General features: G+C 49.9%; 9 protein-coding genes across 9 annotated transcripts; 4 read left to right on the top strand and 5 right to left on the bottom strand.

Annotated features, from left to right (window-relative positions):
• Positions 1-79: 79 nt before the first annotated feature.
• On the bottom strand, positions 80-1160 carry BGZ61DRAFT_495988 (Glyoxalase/Bleomycin resistance protein/Dihydroxybiphenyl dioxygenase; the record flags this gene model as incomplete). The annotated part of the gene is made up of 2 exons (XM_046250961.1): positions 80-627; positions 683-1160. 2 exons carry the CDS (start codon positions 1158-1160, stop codon positions 80-82), a joined length of 1026 nt encoding a protein of 341 aa, XP_046101542.1.
• Positions 1161-1622: 462 nt separating this feature from the next.
• Positions 1623-3720, top strand: BGZ61DRAFT_550428 (cytochrome P450; the record flags this gene model as incomplete). Its single annotated transcript, XM_046255467.1, has 7 exons — positions 1623-1682; positions 1785-1919; positions 2001-2465; positions 2538-2683; positions 2742-2909; positions 2964-3210; positions 3316-3720. 7 exons carry the CDS (start codon positions 1623-1625, stop codon positions 3544-3546), a joined length of 1452 nt encoding a protein of 483 aa, XP_046101541.1. The 3' UTR covers positions 3547-3720.
• Positions 3721-5039: 1319 nt separating this feature from the next.
• On the top strand, positions 5040-6943 carry BGZ61DRAFT_456121 (uncharacterized protein). The gene is made up of 5 exons (XM_046246465.1): positions 5040-5369; positions 5436-5861; positions 5937-6253; positions 6315-6329; positions 6389-6943. The coding sequence occupies exons 1-5, from the start codon at positions 5071-5073 to the stop codon at positions 6772-6774; spliced, it is 1443 nt and encodes a 480-aa protein (XP_046101540.1). The 5' UTR covers positions 5040-5070; the 3' UTR covers positions 6775-6943.
• Positions 6944-7568: 625 nt separating this feature from the next.
• On the bottom strand, positions 7569-8235 carry BGZ61DRAFT_63922 (uncharacterized protein). Its single transcript, XM_046256944.1, has one exon. It carries the CDS (start codon positions 8154-8156, stop codon positions 7818-7820), a length of 339 nt encoding a protein of 112 aa, XP_046101539.1. The 5' UTR covers positions 8157-8235; the 3' UTR covers positions 7569-7817.
• Positions 8236-9290: 1055 nt separating this feature from the next.
• BGZ61DRAFT_550420 (fungal-specific transcription factor domain-containing protein) lies at positions 9291-11759 on the top strand (the record flags this gene model as incomplete). Its single annotated transcript, XM_046255466.1, has 4 exons — positions 9291-9498; positions 9532-10112; positions 10179-11364; positions 11470-11759. 4 exons carry the CDS (start codon positions 9291-9293, stop codon positions 11757-11759), a joined length of 2265 nt encoding a protein of 754 aa, XP_046101538.1.
• A 112-nt stretch (positions 11760-11871) lies between these two features.
• Positions 11872-13485, bottom strand: BGZ61DRAFT_535043 (unsaturated glucuronyl hydrolase; the record flags this gene model as incomplete). Its single annotated transcript, XM_046254225.1, has 1 exon — positions 11872-13485. One exon carries the CDS (start codon positions 13483-13485, stop codon positions 11872-11874), a length of 1614 nt encoding a protein of 537 aa, XP_046101537.1.
• Positions 13486-14053: 568 nt separating this feature from the next.
• Positions 14054-16235, top strand: BGZ61DRAFT_358184 (uncharacterized protein; the record flags this gene model as incomplete). The annotated part of the gene is made up of 2 exons (XM_046240941.1): positions 14054-14831; positions 14890-16235. 2 exons carry the CDS (start codon positions 14054-14056, stop codon positions 16233-16235), a joined length of 2124 nt encoding a protein of 707 aa, XP_046101536.1.
• A 432-nt stretch (positions 16236-16667) lies between these two features.
• Positions 16668-18555, bottom strand: BGZ61DRAFT_307278 (uncharacterized protein; the record flags this gene model as incomplete). Its single annotated transcript, XM_046238755.1, has 5 exons — positions 16668-17217; positions 17274-17435; positions 17485-17638; positions 17698-18419; positions 18476-18555. Coding segments are annotated over 5 exons (1668 nt in total), but the record flags the coding sequence as incomplete, so codon positions are not given.
• Positions 18556-19315: 760 nt separating this feature from the next.
• On the bottom strand, positions 19316-21430 carry BGZ61DRAFT_480646 (uncharacterized protein; the record flags this gene model as incomplete). Its single annotated transcript, XM_046249222.1, has 3 exons — positions 19316-19463; positions 19550-20376; positions 20453-21430. 3 exons carry the CDS (start codon positions 21428-21430, stop codon positions 19316-19318), a joined length of 1953 nt encoding a protein of 650 aa, XP_046101534.1.
• Positions 21431-22018: the final 588 nt, after the last annotated feature.

Genomic DNA, 22018 nt, shown 5'->3' with positions numbered 1-22018 from the left:
TTTATGTAAAGTATCCGGTGGTGATTCCTAGTTACAAATTGCACAGCAGCCAAGCTCAAATTGCAAGACCGTATTGATCTCAGGCAGCGGTCCCTTTTGTTCCATCCTCGGTCATATCTGCAGGCAGCTCTGGACCCCAGACCGACAACGGCCCTGCCTTGGTTCGCTTTGTGGGAACGTGGATGTTCACAAGATCCCCGTCGGCGTAGTGTTCAATCGTAAACCCACTGGGATCTCTCCAGTAATCGAAGATCTGCGATCCCAAAATATGTCTGCCCACTCCCCACACGGACTTGTAACCTCTGTCCCCGAGCCAGTGGTGGCTAAGTAGCTGCGTATCAAAATCCTCCACCTCGAAGGAGGTGTGGTGCATACGGTCGTGGGCCCCGGGCGGTGCGCGGGAGAGAAACAAAGAGTGATGGTCAGAGAATCGCTCTCCCAAGTCCAGATGGAGAAAGGTAATCACATCCACGTCTTCGTTGGTTGGATCATGCTGGACGTCAGAGGGGACAAAGTTGAAGTTTTCTGTGTACCAATGGGTCTCCTCGTCCCAGCTGCCCACAATGTATCCAAAGTGACCGAGTTTATGGATCATAGCAGGGCCAGGATGAAAACGTTGAAACTGACCTGGAAGCGCATGGTTAACAAACATGTTGGATGCAGTAAGACCCGCAACACTCACCCATTCTGCGCTTGGTTAAGCTGCCATTGAGAGGCCCTAGGCTTTCGACTTGTGCAGAGGGAACACTCTCTGCCACGGGCCTCTCTTCCTGGCCGTACACAATGTGGAATGTGAACCCCAGGGGCGTTGGCAAGCTGACTTTGCGCCCGCCTCCTGGGAATGGCGACAAGTCCGAAAGGACCGCCCCATCCATGGCGGCAGCTTTGTCAAAATCATCTTGTGTTTGGGCCACAAAGGCTCCTCCTTGGAAACTCTGGGTTCCAGTTTTGGACTTTCGAGCGACGTAGCAGTACGGGTCTTTGCCATAGCCGCGGTAGAGGATCACATCCTCGCCGCGGTATGCCTCGACCAGTCCGAAGTCATTGGCAAATTTGTCGAATGCCTCAAGATCGACGTGCTCAAAGTACACATGGGCAACGCGTTCAAGCTGGATCTTGGACGGGTTGTTGTGGATCTCGGGGAGTCGCATAGTTGTCATGGTTGCTGTTGATGAAGAAATTCTATGCGTGTGCTTTGAGTGATGACTATTCCAAATGATACAGTTTACTTATTCAATTTGAAGATCTATTCCTCGGCAGGACTCATAATTTATGACTCCATATTGTCTGGAGGCGTTGGAGGAATCCGCCGTGTCGATCCGAACGGTCCTCCCGGTGGTGGCGGAAGAACCTCCGATGGGTTCGTCCGAGTTCTGGTCTGGTGATGCCTCCGCACTTGCATCGTCGGATATCCGGACGGAACGAGAAGCCGGTGGCATTTTCTGGGGAAATTGGGGAAAGAAGGCGCTAATCGTTTCCCCGGATACATGTCACTTATCCAGAATCATAAATAATCCTGCCAACAGAGATGTTATTTACCACTCACTTAGCTTCAGTCCGAGCATCGCCCTAAGATCTCTGGATATTATAACAAAGGAATCTAACCTGCCTACACCACCAACATGGAACTGAATAACGAAAAACTCATGTTTCTTGGGCTTGCCCTTGCGGGGTGCTGTATCGTCAGTTTAATTAGCACCGCTCTTCAACGAGGCTTGCGGGAGATCCCAGGCCCGTGGATTGCCAAGTTTAATCCGTTTTGGCGCGTTGGGTTTGTATGGGAGGGGAATGCTCACATAAATTACCGAAAACTTCACGACAAGTACGGCCCGATTGTACGGACTGCACCGAATGTGGTCGATATATCCGACCCTGCCGTTATCCCTTCCATCTACGCCATCGGCAGCAAGTTCGTCAAGGTATGTCCGTGGCCTTGCCAAATCTTTATAAAGCCCAAAAAATAATTTATTAACCACATGGAACGGCTTTGTCACTTGTAGTCTGCATTCTACAACACTCTCGCCGTGATACACGATGACAAGTTGATGCACAGCTTGTTTTCCACGATGGATCCAGAGGAGCACAAAGCGCTAAAGCGCCCGGTGGCTCAGAAATTCTCCATGACCTCCATTCGAACATTGGAGTATCTGGTTGACCCCTGCAGCGAGATGTTCATCACCAGCATGCAGGAACTAGAAGGGCAAGTCATCGATCTAGGAGCCTGGGTTCAATGGTATGCATTTGATGTTATTGGAGCTATTACCTTTTCTCGGCGCTTTGGATTCATGAAAAATCGCAAAGACGTCAACGATGTCATCCATGGGATCGAGACGGGTCTCTGGTACGCTGGCCTGGTCGGACAAGTGCCGTCGCTTCATTGGGGCCTTCTCGGCAACATCACATTCAGACGGTTCCTGGCCAAGGTGCTACCAGGGTTCAAAGACCCTATCACCATCGTCACAGATGTAAGTGACAGCAAACATGTCTTTATGGCGTTTCAGAGTGACAGGAGTGCAAATGACTAAATATTTGGGTAGATGGTCTTGGAGCAAATCGAGGACTACGACTCCAAAGCCCCCGCTGCCGACAGGGCCGATTTTTTAGCATACTTCCGAAAGCAGCAGCTCTCTACTGGAGTCCAAATGGGCACTCGAGAGCTCATGAATCACTTGATGAATAACTTGTATACAGGTACACCCTAATTGCGATCAAGACCAGTTTTGCTTACGATTTCCGCACAGGTTGGCTGGAAGCGATACCACTGCTATTTCCCTACGAGCCGTCTTCTACTATATAATCCAAGACAAGCGCGTGTATCAGACTCTCCAACGGGAGATTGACGAGGCTCACAAATTAGGCAAACTCTCGCCTGTCATCACGTATGCCGAGAGCCTCCAGCTGGAATATCTGTATGTCTCACCACTGAAGCGATTGCCTGTATAGCTGCTGATGCGAATAAATAGGCAGCTCTGCATGAAGGAGGCATTGCGCATGCATCCCGGCGTCTCGTATCCTCTCGAACGAGTAGTCCCGCAGGGCGGAACTAACTTGTGTGGAACACATCTCCCAGCGGGAACCGTCGTGGGCGTGAACGCGGCCGTCATCCATCGCAATCGCGACATCTTTGGCGACGATGCAGACCAATTTCGGCCAGAGCGCTGGATTTGCGACGAGGAGAAAATTAAGCAGATGGATCGCAACCTGCTAACTGTAAGTGCAATGAATCCATCCCCTGCCCATCACCTGCTGCCCGTGAGAGGGCCAGCCGCGCTCAGTGAGCAACGGGAAGTTCAAAAATACTCACGCAGTCACTAGTTCGGAGCGGGCGCTAGAACGTGCATCGGGAAGAACATTTCAATTATGGAGGTCGGGAAGTTTGTGCCTCAGATCCTGCGGGCGTTCGACCTGGAGTGGGCATCGAGCAAGCCGGAGTGGCAAGTGAAGACGTATTGGTTCGCCAAGCAGACGGGGCTTCTCGTACGGTTTAAATCGCGTCCCCAGATTGGGCAGGAAGAATGCGTTGGTGAAAAGATACGCGAAGGCTGATGTACGCAGTAGTATCTTCAAATGGGGGTGTTCAGTATTGCATCAGATAGACCGCGTTCCGAGTCATATCTCCTCCCAGATATCGCTGCTCTCAATCTTGTCAGACTCTCTAGAGGCAGATAAGCCACACCTGATGGAATCTGGGGTAGATGAGTCTGGGGTATTCCATTGCGGGCGACGGGTAACACCTACACTGTTCCCCATATAGCATGGTGTTGAACCCAGTGCAAGCGGCAAATATGCAACGAATGGCGGTCTCGCGGACCCCAGTGACCCCGCACAGCGGCTATGCCGGAGCAAGGGGAATCTGCCACTTGATCTGCTAGTATAACTAAGCATGTCCTCGCTCCAGGATTGGATCTGGTCCTCATTTCAATTCATCCCGTTCTCCCGAGTCTCAGGGTTGTACATGGTCGATTTTAACATCTACAGCGCCCTGCCATCGAAATCACGCCCGAAGTCCGTAAACGTTGGGTATTTACGATTTACGCGTACTCCCTCGAACATTACAGCCATGTCCTCTCGGCCGCTAGGTCCCTCCCACGCCGAGGCTGGCTCTCCGGCGGCCAGCCTATCTACGAGATCTCAGACAGCTAAACCGGCCAAGTTGCGGGTTTGTGATCATTGCAGAATGTACGTCATTGCGAAGCAGATATGAAGCAGATTGATTAATGTGGACCCGACGGCTAACCCACTCTCGATGCTTCAGCAAGAAAACAAAATGTGTGGCCCCTTGCTCGCACTCGTCACCGCCATTCCCGTTTCGCTTGCTGACTCTCGGGCCGTTTCCCTAGGTGACATGGGGCATCCGGCTTGTAGGACTTGTCAACTCCGGCACTTGGATTGCACCTACAGCAAATTGAGGAGGAAGCCCGGTAAATCGACGCCGTGACTCTTCTTGTTGGCGCCTCCAACTGACTCGTTCCTTGCGTTTAGGTCCTCCCAAACGATTCTTGTCGGCAAGCAGACCCACGCCGGAGGCCAGTCTTTCCTGGTTGTCAGATGCTCAAACATCCATCCTTGTCGGCCAGGAGTCTTCCCTTCCTCCTTTTCTGCATCGTCTGATGGACAACGAGCGAGCTGTATCGGATCTCAGCCGGTTCGTCGGCTACCCCATGGAATCAACTCTAGTAAATGGCGACTTTGAGATGCCCTCACTAAATTTTCCATCTTTGGGCTTTTCTCCGGGTCGTATGCTGAGCGACGCTACTTTTGACAGCCCAAAATTGAGCCCTGAGGTGGAAGAATACTTGTAAGTTGATCATGCCCACATCACGACATGGTCTAACGGTTTGCCACAGACTCGACCTGTACATACAGCATATCCAGCCGGTTTACCCTCTCCTCCGAAAATCCCCGCCTGGGCAGCCGAAATATGGCATCTTGGAGATACCTCCGCGGCTCAAAATGGCCATTTACGCCGTCTCGTCGCGCTTTGCTAAGCCAGGATTCGTCAATGGCACACTTTCCCCTGGAGATTTTGCCAAGCGCGCCGCGACCCTTTACCGGGGCGAACGCCTCAGCATGGACGAGATCAAAGCGTCCATCCTTTTATGCGTGCACGATATGTCTGCATCTGTTACCTGGGACACGGTAGCTGAGATTGCAAGGCTTTCACGCATGGCCGATCTCTATCACACCCTATGCTTCGAGAAGGAGAACGACGACGGTTCCGACGATGTGAGAGGCGGTAGCGACGGTGGTGAAAGTGATACTTCCCCCGAAGCATTTGGCGATGGGACGGCGTTGGATTACGATGCAGAAGAATGGCGGAGCGTGTGGTGGTGCATCTACTCGCTTGATACATGTTGCAGTGCTGTCGCGTAAGTCTGATCCAGAGGGAAGCGTACGAACCAGTTGGAATCCTTAGCTAACCACAGGAGCCCCAGAGCAATATCGCATGCTTTTGCTACAAATGCGGAGGGTCGCATGACTCTGCCCATGATACCCAGCTCCGAGACGGCGAAAATGCCAAAAGAGCGGGAACTCCGAGCCGTCGATCGACAGTGTGTCCCATTATCCGGCATGAAGCACTGGGAATCCATGAGTATGATATTTTCCAACCAGTCTTGCCGTAGCAGAAACCTGTATCTCGGCGCCTGCTTTCTGATGAGATCCGTCACCAACCTCCGCCATCTTTCACGACGCGGCCAAGGCCTAGCATGGCGGACACGGTTGCAAGAACTTGAGAGCGACTGCGCAGCTACAACATTCTCCTTGCCCCCCTGGGTCTTCAATCCTATTCGCAATTTTGCTACTGAAGAGACGGAGGTTGAGCATCGACATCGATTGGACATGTTGCTTGTTTGGCAATGGTAAGTCTTTTCGGACCTCCCAACCATTTCTCTGCACTGAAAAAAGAATTATACTGATCCTGCCGCAATATATAGCGCATGTTTACTGCTTGCAATTTCCGCCGCCGAGGTGAATACAAGGAGCCCGTCTAAGGGACAACCTGAGCTCCAAGGGCTATGGGATCGCACCTTGTCTAAAGCAAACGAGGTGGTTCAGGTAGTTCAAAATTGGAACCCCGACTACTTCAACGCAGTTGATCCCATGTGTTCATACATAATATTTCTCGCCGGCTCCGTCCTCACTATGGATCACGCTTCGGGACCATATCCCGAATCCCCCTCATCCCGAACATCGGAGCATCTCGACCTCTTAGTCTTATTCCTAGGTCAAGTCGGCCAATACTGGCCCATAGGTTCGTTGTTTCTCTCAATTTACAAATTTGGAACCTCATTCTAATGTGATGAATTTCATAGGCCATCACGTTGCCAGTGAGTTACATTTTAAATGGTAGTATTCCGACATCAGTCCAAGTAGCTAACAGAATTAGATTCGCTCAAGGCCGCGCGGACTACCTCCCCAGGGCGGACTTACGAAGAAAGATTCCAGTATATTTTCCAGCTTACACTTCATGGAAGACTTCTCGACTCCCCTATCGAGAAATCCATCGGCCTAGACTCTCGACCCCTGGCAAAACCTAATACGGCCACCAAGTCCCCCGGGTCACTACACGAGGTTACACGAGAAGGGGTAGACTCAGGCGGTTTTAATGCCTCGTGGCTTGAAGACACTACCTCCGGTAATGTTGGGATGGATGTGGCTACTTTGCTTCTGCAACAGGATGAAGGGGTGGACTCTAGCATATTTGATTATCCATGGTTAAACGATGCTGCCTCAAATGACGAGGTAGATATGGCGACTTTATTAAGCATCTAGAAGCATAACTAGCATTAGGTTGGGAAGAAGTCGCCTGCAGAGCCCGCATTTGGCAGGCAGGCACTACGGATTGAACGACGGAGATTGGACGGTATAACAGGAGGGTCATATGGGCGTATACGCTCATAAGTAGATAGTTTGGTTGAAATTTATATATCCCAAATGCGGTATTAGGACTCAGCTTGTAACTGAGGCAGGGCTATCCTAGATTATAGATGAATTCAGAGCCATAATAAAAAATGGGAAACAACAAATAATAATCATCGTGAGCGGTTTAGCGACAGATATGAATCAGTACAATTTGGGGATGTTTGTATTTGAAGGTGGAAATTTTGAAGGCGCTGAGACCTGTTTTAGTGGTCGTGAAGAGGAGGAAATCTGCATCATCTAGCTCGTACATCAATCGTTGTTTATGAATATTTAAGGCCAAACGCATATACACTACGATCTACTGAGAAATCTTGTGTATTTCAACACATTGAACCCTGCGGTACTGGATATACAGCTGCTCTGGCCTCTCCTCGCCTGCCACTATGTTGTCTGGCACCCTGTTGCCCACAGAGTCTCTCTTGCACCTTGGACAGGAGTTTGATGCCTGCCATTTATCTACACCGCCATGGTTGCATGTACAAGCTATACGGGTTGCCTTGTGTGGGAACCGCCTCGCCGTCGATGTTCGTTGTCCTCGTTCCCCCAAGTTCGAAGGCCACTCTGTCTAATGTCGTGCTTTGCACCTTGGCGATAGTTCAATTTATTTATCCCTTTCGCCCTACTATCCTGTACTAAGCTATACCTCTCAATGTTACAAGGCGACTCTTGGATGGTGACTCCCTTGCTCAGTTACTTTCTTTGTCCCGGGATACACACGTGCTTCTGTGCATTTTCCAGTCTGCCTTCTGGTGGTCTTTGCCACAGTATGCCACAGCCTTACACCGCCCGCACTTCTTGATCCCTTCCATCTTTCCGCACACCGCACAAACTATAGCTTCCACCCGAGCCTCGGCGCCTGCCCCAATTTCAAGCATCTCCTCCTGGATGGCTTGTCACGTCCGGCTTTCGCATTCGCCTTTGCCACACACGCTGCTGACAAGAACCCCAACGTAGGGATCACCCTCGTTGTAAAGAAAGGACATAGGCGTCTGCAGAACGGTCGCGATGGGCGATCCGCAAATTCCGCAAAACGGATTGGACGCTGCACGACAAGCCGGTTCGTATGTTTTCAAAAAAGGCAGCACTGCACATTGGAAACGATAGTTGTATGAATCATTTTGCCGGGAATGGGATAGAGGTCTGACAAGACTCTTTGGAATCTCGTGAGTAAAATTCAGGCCTTCGGGGATGTTGTTGCAGGAAAATTGGAACCGAACCGGGCACGTCGCCATGTTCAAGATTCAGGAGGAGAGAGAGTACTGTAGATTCTGTATTCCTTGAAATCAAATAACCGACCACGATGGTTCTAACCGTGGGCTTTTTGGAAAATGAGTGCCAGTAACATGACTCCGCCCGGGTTGCTATTAAGTTTTCATAGTCTCGACATGCCAATCACACCTCACAGTTGAGCTTGGGATGACGTCACGATGACCAAGCTGCTGATATACTACTTCATTCAAATTTCATGTTAGCTCAATATACCAAAATTTGCTCAAGTTGCGTTAGCCGATTTTCGTTTTTAACTTCGTTCCTCGAGCCTCTTTTGAGTAGACCGCTTGTGGGTGGCGTCTCCGGTTAGTGCAACTAGTTCGTTGCAAACAAGTTGATGAAGCAGCTGACGGCCTGCTCTATGAACGCAGACTACCCTACAGAGATCTAAATATGTTTCTACGCAAATTCATAGGATAGCTTGCAGTGTACGTAAGACAGATTAAGGTACTGCGAGTACCAATTTGCAGCAGTTCAGGTTGTTAATGGGATTCCATTGGTTTTGAGGGATCAGTAAAGACAACAAGATGAGCAGGTAGATATTCAAATAGGAGGGGCGAGGAGACTCCAATTTCGCAGCTTCATGCCTCCACAATATATATTTGGATCTGCTGGACGCCCATTTTCCCACTTTGCGACATCAGGAATAAAGCGTGAGGATTTTGAATACTTTTGTTTGTGTACATGAGAATACTGTATGATTTTAAGGAACATAACGTTGAGTACACAAATTTGATGACAACGCAAGGGAAAAAAAAGGTCTTGGGTTTATGGGACAACAAGAATCCAGATACGATTCTTCCCACAGCCGGGTGGAGGGAGAAACAAATTACCTACTGACATTAAAAAAAAACTACAGTATTCTCGACCTAATCGAGGCACCCCAGTCATGTTATCCGCGGTAATATGAGACGGTTTGCGGGGTCTCGGCTTTTCGGGGTAATTCCAGCGCGGTGCGGATGAGGAGACTCGGACCCATATTTCAACACACTCCGCCCGTATTGCGATTGCGATTACGATTGCTATTCGACACTTGTTTGAACGGTAATCGCATAATGGAAGAGGACAGTCCAGACCAATCCGCTTATGCCGATGACATGTCCCGAATTCCGGAGGGGGGCCTCGCTTGCAACTCATGTCGAAGGCGCAAGCTTCGCTGCTCGAGAGAAGCTCCCAGCTGCCAGCATTGTCGCAAGACCGGAAGCGATTGCGTCTATGAAGCGAAGAGGGGAAAGCCAGGAATGAAGACTGGAGCAATAGAGAATCTCCATAGAAGACTCGGTAAGCATTTTGATATCCTCCTGTGTTCTTCCCTATCTGACAACTAGCCCCGTGTAGACACCCTAGAAAGGTCTGTTGCGAGACAGCAGACTTCGCTTGATTGCCTCCAAGCGGAAGCAGAAGCGCCCCGCCAACAGGCCCAGGATCCAAGCACTCGTAGTATTTTATCGTTACTTGCTACCGAACTTCAGAAGTTCAATGCCACGCCGTCTTCTCCTGCGCAATCCACCCCTCGACGGGAACAAAATGGAGCTTCAGCGAAGAGACGCAGGCTCAATGACGATCGAGCCTGTGAACAACGTATTCTTGTCAACGACATCTCCCATTCAGCCGACGAAAGAGAGTTGGAAGAGGCACTTAAGTCATACTTCAATCATGTGCATCCCTGGATCCCAATAATTCACGAAGGTCGCTTCCGAAGACGGTTGGACGATGACGAGGAACGGGGCAAGCTACATCTTGTCCTGAAATCGATGATACTTGTCGCCTCGAGATATATTGAAGACGAAGAGATATCCAACTCTCTTCTACGGTCAGCAGAAGATTCAGAGAACTACCGAGACTGGGTAGTATCGAAAGCTATGAAGCATCTCTCGGTGGAAAATTTACAAGCACTCCTCATCATTGCCTTCAATGATGTACGTCTCCCCACCAAAAGATCTCGCATTGAAGACTGACACACCTACTAGATTGGAAACGGGCAGGCGTCTCAAGCTTGGCCATTGGTTGGATCGCTTACCCGTATGGCCGAGTACCTTCAACTCACAGTAGAGCACGACGAAGCTGAGCGGCCGTCCTTCTCACAACCCTACAAGTCCTTATCCCCAGCGAAGGACTGGACAGAAGCTGAGGAACGACGAAGGGTGTTCTGGAACGTCTTTTCCCTTGACCGTTTCTGCTCTGTGAGTATGGGTTGGAATACGAGTCTCACTTCGGACGATGTCAATCGTCGCCTGCCTTGTGATGGAATCACTTGGCGCAAGGAAACTCCCGTGACCACACCATACTTTGGCATCTGGGATAAGTCAGCCGGCCGCATTGGAAACCCCATTGGCTTTTTCCCAACACATCCTGTTCCACTGCAGGCAACTGGCGAGGACGAAGGGCAGACTCCTTCCGAGGCGGGCACGTCACCGGACGTCGTGGGGACGCATGTTGACATGTCAACCATTGGAGCTTTCGCTTATTGCATCGAGGCAACCGAGTCCTTAAGCCGTGTGACAAGTTACTTTTTACAACAGAAGGTCAATATCAGAGACCAGAAAGACCTCAGCGATTGGCTCACTCGATTTAAGGAGCTTGACCTCCGCCTTGTTCACTGGAAAATGCTCCTCCCGCAGAAATGGAAAGTCAATACCGCACAAGACTCGCCATCACGGATGGACCCCAACCTAACTCTTGCACACGTTATACACAACGCATCTATGATCCTTCTCCACCAACCAATTGCATTTCCCCCTCCAGACTGGCCTTTCAAGACTCGCTTGCCAAGCCTCTGCAGCATTGACACTTGTCAGGCTGCCGCGATCGAGATTGCAACCATTACAGACCGTTATCTAAACCACGCTCCTTCGAAATCCATACTGAGCAGCCAATTTTCATTCTGCGTTTACATTGCTGCCCGGGTGCTTCTTTTGCATTGGCGAAACGGCTCCGTGGTGGGCCTCACAGCCGAGTTTTGGCTCCTGGTTGAGAGCCTCAAAGCCATGTCGAGACGGTGGGCAGGAACCCACGACGCCCAATGCCTCCAAAACAATCTGGCTGCGAAATACGCTTCATTCCTGATTGAGCTACACTCTCGATGCGCCCAGGATGAGTCGTTTTCCATTAATGTGCCTGGTTATACGACAGAGGTAAAGCATTCAAATACGAACTCGCAGTCGCCGATTGGTGCTTCGACACTAAACCAAAGCAATGGCCAAAGTGTGCTTCCAGCCCATCAGTCATCACACGACGGACTGAAATCGACAATGATGTTCTCAAATGGAGATGCAGGGAATCCCAACAATTCGCGAACGAGCACTCAGCAGGTCATGTTTGCACCTCAAAGCATAGCGACTACGATGACGCCCAGCTCGTATCCAGTTCAGATCACAGCTCCCATGCAATCGAATAATATTCCCAACCTGATTCAGCCTGACTCATATCACAGAGGCAGTGTGAGTACCGGCGACTTGACGGCAATATCGCAAATGTTGCTTGATCAACAATTTGCAGATATGGATCGAATCATTAGTTATGATGATGGGATGTTTGTGGCAGAATATGAGGGAGGAGGTTGGTGAATCGCTTAGCTATATTAGGTGATGGATTTACCTTAATCACAATGACAACGTTGTTTCAACAAGCAAAATCACGGAACCCAGCCTTGGGGTTGGGTGTCTGAGTCTCTTATATCTATATTAACCCGAGGTCCAACAGACGATTGCCAAACTCCACCATGTAATAGTCGCCGTATACCAAACCATGATCAAAGTACCGCCTCCGTGCATTTTCGTTGTTGTTTGCAGTCCCATTCTTAAGCAAAGCCTCAAAGGTACGTCCAGGTTTGACATCCTCAATTGCAAGAACGTCATTTCCACTGTTACAGAACTGTGCAGTCTCCTCTGCCAAACTCACGTCAAGGACGTCGTGCGCGATATTGAGGGCGGCCTCCCGGAATCGCCTCGCCAGCTTCGTATCATGCATCCCATTCAATGCCTGAGAGAGGATAAGCATGCCATTGGCTGCAATAGCACCCGCAGAAGAATCCCGGAGCGGGTTTTCATCGTTGACTGGTGCATCAAAATCCCAAAGAGGAGCAAATCTTCCCCTTTGGAAGGATTTGTTGAGCTCTTTATCGCAGTCCGGATCTTGGGAGCGTGTGGCCATCTCCACACTTTGCGGAGAATTCTCCAGTCGTTGAAGGAAATACTCAGCGGCGCCGCAAGACGCCTCTAAAAAGTCTCTATCCTTAGTCCACATATAAGTCTGCGCATAGCCAAGGATGGCCCAGGCTTGACCCCGAGCCCAAGTCGAATCGTCGGAATATCCCTGGGCAGTGCGACGCCACTGGAGTGCACCGGAAGCTGGGTCGAGGTTTGCAACGTGGCAGGTGGAATAAAGCTGACCTCTATATCTACCTTTGGTAAGACTTGTCGATGACTCTGGCCGCAAGTGCGTCTTGAGCATGGTGCGAGCATGGCTAGCTGCCACTGAGCTGAGAGTGCCATCTCCGCTGTGTGCCGACGCGTAGAATAACAAATCTAGGTTGCACAGACTGTCGATTATGACGAGGAGATTCTCGTTCATGTCTGTAACCGTAATGTCTTTCTTTAGGAGACAATCCCAGCTGCGGATAGCTCCGGCTGAAGGAACGTATCTCGTAGCCAAGCTTCTAGCTGCTTGAACAATGGACTGCAGGCTCCGCTCATCGCCTGTCAATTCCCATTCTCTTCTTAGAGCAGGCATTATGATGAAGCCGATGTCATGTGTGTCGGTTCGTTTTGCCATGCCGTGCAGCGGCCATGACCAGGTTTTGCTTAGCGATTCAAGCTGTGCGCGAAGCTTGACAAGACTCTGCTTTGGCTCTGGGCCGTCCAGTCCCATCATATGCGGATACTTTATGCTTCTTTCCAAGAGACAGTATAATGTCCCGGGAAAGAAGCCACAGGTCCAGAAATCCGCGTCGCGTAGCTCCCATTGACCAGCTGACGGCCCTTCTTGTGGCACTATTTCTGGGAACGCATGCGGTATTTCTAGTAACCCAGTTGAGCCACTGTTTGTATGCAAATACTTGGTACCGGTTCTGCAAACCTTGGCGGCTATGTTTTCGCTAAACAACTCCGAGAGCATGCCCCGGAGAGGTTCGATTCGAAGATCCGGATGATATGCTTCAGGGCGGCTTGCATCATCAGACCAGGATGTATCACTCGCAGTTCGACTCCGATTTGGGCTCGGATCTTGTTGTACAGATTCTGATGCTATGCTTGGATTGGACGAAGCAGGGTTCGTGGTGATGGCTGGGTCCATTTTGAATTGGGCGCTTGTGCTTGCGAGTTTGGATCCAAACCCAGCTTTAAGGCGGCAAAAAATGGCGTAAATAAATGCCGGTGGACTTTATGGAAATTGGCTAAATTGAAGGGGCGGATTGTTCACTTTATCCCAATGTTTTCACATGGGCATTTGTCGGTGGATCGTTTCGTCATTTCCTGGTCAAATGGCCAGAGCAAGCTCGCCTCGGGCCAAGATTAGGCCGTTGTCCGTGATATATTCACCGGATAAATATCTTCACACCTGTTTATGGATTCTATTGGTCGGAGCTGATGTTACCCCGAGCCCGTTATCCTCGTCCCGATTTCCGCAGCGACCCAGACGCAAAGTCACCACAGATGTTCTTCGTCTTGACACCACAAGCGATCTTTCCCCTTCGCCGAGACCCGGTTCAGCAAGTGGCCGAGAGTGTTACTTATCCAGTTGTTAGATATTGTTTTTAACCTGGAACCCCGCTTTCCGATATAATTATCATTATTGTCTTGAGCATTCATCGTCTTGCTCGAATAGACTAGATCAACCGATTGGTTCTACCATCCCTTCCCTCATGGCTGGACTTACTGGCTTTACGGATAATCCGTTCCAATCTCGCTCCGACCTCTCTCGCGCAGCTACAGCGTTGATACAACCACTTATTCCATACAGGTCATCGACCGGTGCCCGTGTGAAGATCAGACCATCCACCTTTGCGGCTTTTGACGATGTTGCCGCCCAACTTGAGGGATTTGCACGTCCTCTTTGGGCGATCACTGCTATTCTTGAGAATTCAACTTCGGGTGCTTTAGGTTTCGGATCATGGCTGAGTGGGCTTCAGGCTGGTGTTGATCCCGGAAGTGCCGATTTTTGGGGCGATGTTGGACCTTGCGACCAGCGCATGGTTGAGATGGAGTCGATTGCCTTTGCACTTCTGACCGCACCAGAAGACGTGACAGCCATGCTGAGTGAAGACTCGGGGGAGAACCTCAAGAACTGGCTTTTACAGATCAACCACCACGCCATGCCAAAGAACAATTGGCGTTGGTTCCGAGTCCTCGTCAATCTGGCCTTATCCAAGGTACTTGGGGTACCACACAGTGAGCTCAAACAAAGAACCGACCAAGATTTTGCTCTTCTCGATCAGTTCTATCTTGGAGAAGGATGGTCCTCGGATGGAGTGTGGGGAGACGAAAGGAAGCAGGCCGACTACTACTCTGGCAGCTTTGCAATACAATTTGCTCAGCTACTCTACGTATGTTTCGCACAGGGAGATGAGGAGAGGGTCGAGCGGTATCGCCAGCAGGCAAGGGAATTTTCGACCCGATTTTGGCGATATTTTGATGTCAATGGTATGGACATTGCTACCTCTACGTATGTTCTCATAGGACGTCATCTGACCCCTTGCAGGCGCCGCAATCCCTCACGGACGCAGCATGACATACAGGTTTGCCTTTGCTGCCTTCTGGGCCGCCGTTGCCCTGGCAGATATTCAACTCCCCGCCCCAATGGATAGCCCTGGATCCGTCAAGGGAATGCTTTTGCGACATCTTCGATGGTGGGCCAAGCATCCGGACATATTCAACTCAGACGGCACTCTAACTATTGGCTTTACGTATCCCAACATGTACCTCTCCGAGGACTATAACTCGCCGCAATCCGTGTATTGGTGCCTCAAGAGCTTTGTGGTTCTTGGCGTCCCTGAATCTCATCCATTTTGGACTTGCGAGGAGCAACCACATCCAATGGCAGCTCTCACTATCCCCAAACAGCTACAGGCACAGGCGTTGAGCCTGGTACAAGTTAACTGGCCCCCGAGACACATTCTATGCACTTCTCCAGAGCACCATTTCCTCTTATCTTCAGGCCAAATGACTACAAAAAGTTTCAAAGCGAGAGAAGCCAAGTATGGAAAGCTTGCGTACTCGTCGGCGTTTGCCTTTAGCGTACCAACCGGTCCATCCTTGCATCAAATGGCCCCCGATAGCACATTGAGCTTGAGTCTTGATGATGGCGAGACATGGAGAGTCCGATGGAAGCCATTCAACGTTCGAATTGAACCCTTGTCCCTCGATATGGGGCAGGGGATACAGGAGACAGTGCCATCGCTTGTGAGTGTGTGGAAACCGTTCACCTACCTTAACCTCGAGATCGAGACCACTCTCATCCCAGTGGTGCAACACTTCCCGGGCTGGCACATCCGGGTACATGAAGTACGAGGCCTGGAGTCGTCAGCGGACGTACCGTGGTGCACAAATGTTCAGGTCATCGATGCATCCTTTGCAATCTCGGCACTCACCTCAGCTGGATATCATGTCCCTCAACTACCCGCCCCTCCATCAAAAGATTCCTGTGTTGGGTCGTGGAAAGCCCAGTCAAGTACTTTGGTGATGTCAAAAGCTGGAGCAAGCGGCATCATAGATTTGACCAGTCCTGAAATCTGCTCAAACCCCAAACTTGGAGGGGCCATCCTGCCGCGAGCGAGCAGCAAAGGGTTTCTTATCGAGGCAGATCCAAACACCAACTTGATCTCACAAAGAACCTTTATTCCATCCATAAAGCATTGCTTTGAAATGGATTCCACAGCTACGGTAGAAAGTGCTGAGAAAAGAGAAAGGCTAAATCAAGTCGTGGTATCAGGAGTATTCGCAGCATCGTCTTTGAACCTACAGCAATCGCAAATCAACCAGTTTTGGAATCGAAGACCACAAATAAAGTTGGACAGCCTGGGAAAATGGAGCGTTGGGGTTGAATAGAATACTACATGTGTTATAATTTAAGTTTCGGGAATATAGCTTGCAAAACAAACCCAAGTTACCAGGCTTGGTTAAATAGCGGTCCTCTATTTGCTAGCTAGATGTAGTGTCCAAAAAGAAGTCCCCGAAGACATTCTGTGCACCATTTCCAATAATTTGATCGCCAAATATGCCAGCAACGTCCAAGTTTGACCAGTCAGAAAAATCGTCAACAAAGTCGGTATTGTCAAGTGACACCCAAGTGGAGCTCTGGCCAGAAAGATTAAGACTGTTAACAAACTCCGGGACGGAATTGGCAGAATAAGAAAGCACCAGACCAGTGTCTTGGCCGAATGCAGGAGTGGTCTGAACGGCCTCACGTTGATGCCAAGTTCTATCACTGGTTTTTGATACATCATGACCACTTCTAGCAACTTCTGAGCCTCGGGGATCTAGAGGGTTGCTGGATCGCATTGGTAACGCGATGGCTATCCGCCAACGTTGAGCGAGCTGTTGCAAACTCAAAACTGCTTGTTTCGCTCTTGGCCACCTCATTCTCATGGCTTCTAATGCTAGTAAGCACACCCGGAAACGGTTTATGGACTGACTGCGAATTGCGGGGCTTGTTGAGGTCGCAGTCAAGAGGAGTGTGATGGCGGCCGTATGGATGCTGTGCACCACGAAAGGTGGGACTTTGTCGAGAGATTGAATCTTTTCGTAGGCTCGAATCAGGCGAACCATGGCAGAGGCTGCGGTGGCTATTGACCTGATGGACAGGCGATGTGCGTTACTCTGTGGTGGCTCATTCAGGTATGGGCGATGTATCAACATTTGTGACATGTTGTATGACATGTGAAGAAAGATGACAGTCGGTGGACTCTTGGCTTTGTGGAACTGCAATGGTTCCTCCAGCGAGCGATAGAAAGAAAAGAGTTGTTCTCTGGCTTCGATGAGCATTTGAAGACGCTTTGTACCGTCGATCGCGTCAAAGTCGAAAGAATATCTCCCAACTTGTTAGCAATACTCAACATACGATAGGGCGGAGTGGGTGAGTAATACATTAGTTCCATGTGTTGGTCATGCAGGAACCATAGCCTGCAGTGGTGATCAAAGACAATCTCATCCAGACTTGGTAGCGATCTTGCAACCTCGAGGAAGGCTGGAACTTTAACACGATGCGATGGCGTTACGCAATTTCGACCCAGTAGAGAAGTTGTTATCCTATGAGAAGTGAGCCCAATGCAGATAATAGGTTGGCATATACACAGACCTATCCAGAAACAAAGCGGCCCACAGCGCCCTTAGACGGAGTGATATGGACTCTGGAGTCTTGGCGTTGTTTTTGCCTCCCACCGAGTCCTCACTTAAGTTCTTCAAAGAGCTCACAGTTAGTCCAAGGTGCAACGCCAAGCTCGCTGCCATGGCTTGGCATAACTGTTAGCTGATGCGGACGCAACGCAAATATTAGAGATTGTACACTTACAATTATACATCCAAACCATATTTCCATTATCCAACCACAGCTCTCTCCAGCACATGATCGACAGACCTTGGACTATTTCTGGGCAGAGATATTGACGGGAGATGCCTAAAGCTTCAGCCTCAACATAGGAAGCCGCATCAAGACCGAGAGCCTTGCTTTCTGAGTCATCAGAGAATAGCGCACCAGCTGCCAACACGGCACATCTGAGGAAGTTAAGTGGTGGAGATGATGCTCCCACTATAACCGTAAACATATCGTTGCTGATAAACTGTTGAACGGGGTTGATGAATTGGAAAAAGGTATTGATAAGCTGGTGGATGTTCTTCGTCGTAGCATGTTCCGATATCCAAGGTTGCCTATGAATGGCAGCATCTTTAGGTATAGTGACCCCCCGATCATCATTAGGTGACTGATGCTGTGTGACTGGAAAGCAAAAGTTTCCAGAAGGCCCAACTAGAGTGGTACCACCGCCGTCGTCGATAGTCAGTCGCCACATGAGCGAGCTTACATCGCTAATGGCAGTTGACCCGTCCTGGGGAAGTGGCAGTTCTTGTGGAAGACTTGGGACATTGGCCGAATCGCTAACATCAAATCCAATGCTCACATCTGAAGTCAGATTCGTCTTCGGGTCGGAGCCAGGATTCTTTAATCGGAAAAGCTCCTCTCTCAGCAGCTCAACTTGAGTTTCTAAGCCAACGATATAATCGGCGTCGTGTTTTCTCCTGAGGCCATGAATGTTAGTTTAATCACAGCGAATCCGAGCGAATATTTCACACACTTCTTTGGCCTTTCCTCCACATACTGACAATCTGCATTTTTGGTGATACACCAAAAACATTTGGGCTTCAAGCCGTCGCACTAAGACATCACCCAAATAATCGGCTTTCGGGTTCGAAACTATAGGCAACCTCAACTACACGAAGAGAAGGAGGTTACGCTGCTTAGGTGTGTACCAGTGAACATATTTCCCTCATCTCCCTAGGTGTGTGATAGGATGGCATAAGAAGGGGATCTCAGAGCCGACGAAGAATTGGAGACGGAGGGACTTCCCATTGAGGAGTCGCATTAATCTCGAATTAAATTGGATTGCTAATAAAAGATAATCGAGCAGCTGTAGCGACTGGCGGCCGATAACTGACTTCGACAAATGCTGAGTGAACAACAAGTGGCGGCGTAAGACGCAGTCATGGGCCAAAGACCAAAAAAGAAAGAACAAATAAAAAAAAGCTGTCCGCGTGGCCCAGTGAACCGCATATTTAGTGTTTAGTCAAGTGTTGAAAATCGACCCTGTATTATGAAACCTCTGATAGATTGATATCTTGACCTTAGTCTGAAAGGGGTCTAATACATAACCCCTCTTCCAGCTGGTCGAGATGCCTAGACCAAGTAATCATCAACATTATCATCACTGCTTTGAACACTATCCATCTAATCAAATCAAATTGACAGTAATAGATCTATCATCAAGCAATAATAATCCTGGCCCAAATCCCTCGAATAGAATGAGTGGCTGCACCGGATTGGATACGTTCTGCGGAGACATCTCGTTCACCGGAACAATCCGGACACTCACCTACGCCACCTTTCTTATATTATTAAAAAGTGACATGCAAATAGCTCAATTGATAACTGCTCCCAGTGAAGGCGTTTGTGAGACTGCGTTTGACGTCGGATCAGCTCCTGAAGCAGAGTCGACGCCCGGAGTGCATTCTGAGCGCGGATTTCCGGCGATGAGCTGCCCGATATGCCAGATGGTCTCGAGGGACCTGTTCCAATCAACCTAATCTGGTCCACTGCCCATTCTTGCTGATAGACGTGTTGACACTCAGAGCCGAAGAGCATCAGTGCCCACATTACGCCGGGGTGGAGCATATGTCCGGCCTCAGAAGAATCTGGCTCTAAAGGCCTCTCAACTGGAAATTCCTCAGGCTGGTTGGTTGCCCGACGCATTGTCCGCCACATGATGTCTAATGCGTGCTTGGCAGTATTTGAGAGGGGCAAGTCCCACCACGCCGTCCGATGTATGTATACAAAGTGTGCCCAAAACGTTACGACGTAGACGCAAAAGAGACTAATTGCCGACCGTGCGACATCCTCACAGACGATTTCCGACAACTCGGCCAGAGTTATTTCCAGCACTCGAGGTCGTCGCCTCCACAGGTCGTTCAGCTCGAGCTCGAGCTGCTTGCATGCCGTTACAACCTCATACTCGTCTTCTGCCGTACCCCTTGTGCGATGGTGGCTTTCGTAAGAGGAAATCCGTCGGCTGTAGCACTGGGAGACAATGTGAAACTCGAGTCCAGGTTGAAGAATAGCGTTGAAAACGTTCATTTTTATGATCCGAGGCAGAGTAGACAGCCCAGCCCTGGTGGATGTCGCCCAGGGACTCGAGGTCGAAACATAACTAATTCTCTGCGGCCCTTGGTTGGTGGTTGAAGTTTCAGGAGGGACATAGACATCGCTTTCATCGTCAGCCTCGTCCTCCGCTTGATTCTCGCACTCGAAACGGTGTTCAAATGCGACATCAAGAGAGGCAGGGCATAGTAGTTGTCTGCCTCCCATATGTGATGTTTTTGCATCAATAGAATTAAGGCACTTCAGGATCAATCTCGACTGGGGTACCACTTTCCCGTACTGGTGATGACGGTTTTGGCCATGTCTTGGGGAAAACGTGCCTGGCTAGCGTAATTATCATCGCACACAGTCTGACTGATCAATAGTACTTGCTATGCTTCCTACGGGAGTAATTACTCACCTGGAACCACGCCAAGCAGAAGATTGTGACAAGTAGAGCGTTTTGGGTTTCAGCATCAAACCCAACGGGCTGGACATCAACACTGAGCTCCTGGCATGCCAGCTCGTGCAATTGAAGCGCGTCAAGTTGGTGAGGTCTATCGCCTAGTCGAGGGTTTGAAATTGTATTTTGTTCAGCGTAGAGCTCCGAGATGGCAAGAATGGCATGGTTTGCGGACTCATTTTTCATCGCGGCGCGAAGTAGGTGATTTCGTAACCTGTGCCATCCCGAGCGGTCCATGGAAAGAAGAGATGCTGGGGGCGATACGTCACTACAGAAATATGATTGCAGGAAAGTTCTGATATTCGGTTGAACTGGTGGCGACGTAGCTGACGCCACGTCGTGGCCGTCTTCGAGGGACCCTGGAAAATATCCTCCCACATCTCCGTCACGACGGGATCCGCAAGACGCCTCTCCAATGCTTAGCCTCATAGATTCGTCCTGCAGAAGCGTCTCAGTCGGACTAGATTGAGAAGGCCCATGGTTGCTGAGGTCCAAGTCTGAGAAGGAGAAGCTCGGGAACGGTTGCTCCATGTACGACATGTCATAGAGGATATTGAAGTCGGCTGGACAGATGGATGGGTCCACGCCAGAAAGGAATTCTGGTTGATCCCAAGTGTTTCGACACTCGTTCTGGTTGGCGAGACTGGGACCGAGAAATGAGGCAGCTGATGAGGACGTAGCCTCGTCATCTTGGGGAATTGAACCAACGACGAACTCTTGACCTGATGAGCTCTCAATTGAGATACCACGCCCTGATGCATCGCTCCGGCCACTCTGCATTCCTTTCCTCTTACGAGGTGGCGGAGTTTCATAGGTACAGTCAAGACTCATTCGCAAGCAGTTGTTGCACACTGGATGATTCTGGTCGCAGCGCACGCGTCTTTGCTTGCACCTAGAGCACCCCAGTCGTGATCGGAGAGTGCTACGGCGCATCATTTTTCGTTCCTTTGTGGGCGGCTGTGGCGGTGGTAAAGAGATGGAGTCAAATGCATCGAATTGGAAGACGACTTTGTGAAGCAAGAATGCGGAGACACAATCTGAGGAACAACAAAAAGACAAGATGCGGGGGTGACTAAGCCTACCCTATACCGGGAGAGTGGAAATGGATTACCCAAAGGGGCAAAAGGAGGTCATCACCGTCAGGGATGTGAAGTTGAATTACTTGACTTTGCTTTTTAATTGTTTAGAGTTAGAAGGGAAGCCCTAAAGGCTGCCTTCAAGGACCCTTGTGGTACAGTGTGATCCCACAGTGTGTGGGATGACAGCACTGTGCCACGTGATGAAAGTGGGCCCTGTCCTTCACAGGGAGCCGAAGCCTGAGGCCGCCTTCTCTCCGCTAGAGAAGGGGTGGCATTAGCTATTAAACCCTGACTAAGACTAAATCTAGAAAGACATTCTGATGGAACCGGTAAAATCAGATGATAAAGGCCAGATGATGTGGATGATGTTGATGTTCGGCGGTGCCTCCCAGGCTCTCTGGTAAGGGAGCTTGCAAAGGAGGATATGGATGGAAGAGAGTGAATT

This window comes from Ilyonectria robusta, assembly GCF_021365365.1.
Source record: "Ilyonectria robusta strain PMI_751 chromosome Unknown BGZ61scaffold_16, whole genome shotgun sequence".
NCBI classification, from domain to species: Eukaryota; Fungi; Ascomycota; class Sordariomycetes; order Hypocreales; family Nectriaceae; genus Ilyonectria; species Ilyonectria robusta.
The sequence above is the reverse complement of the archived record's forward strand: the minus strand, read 5'-3'. Positions and strand labels throughout refer to the sequence as shown.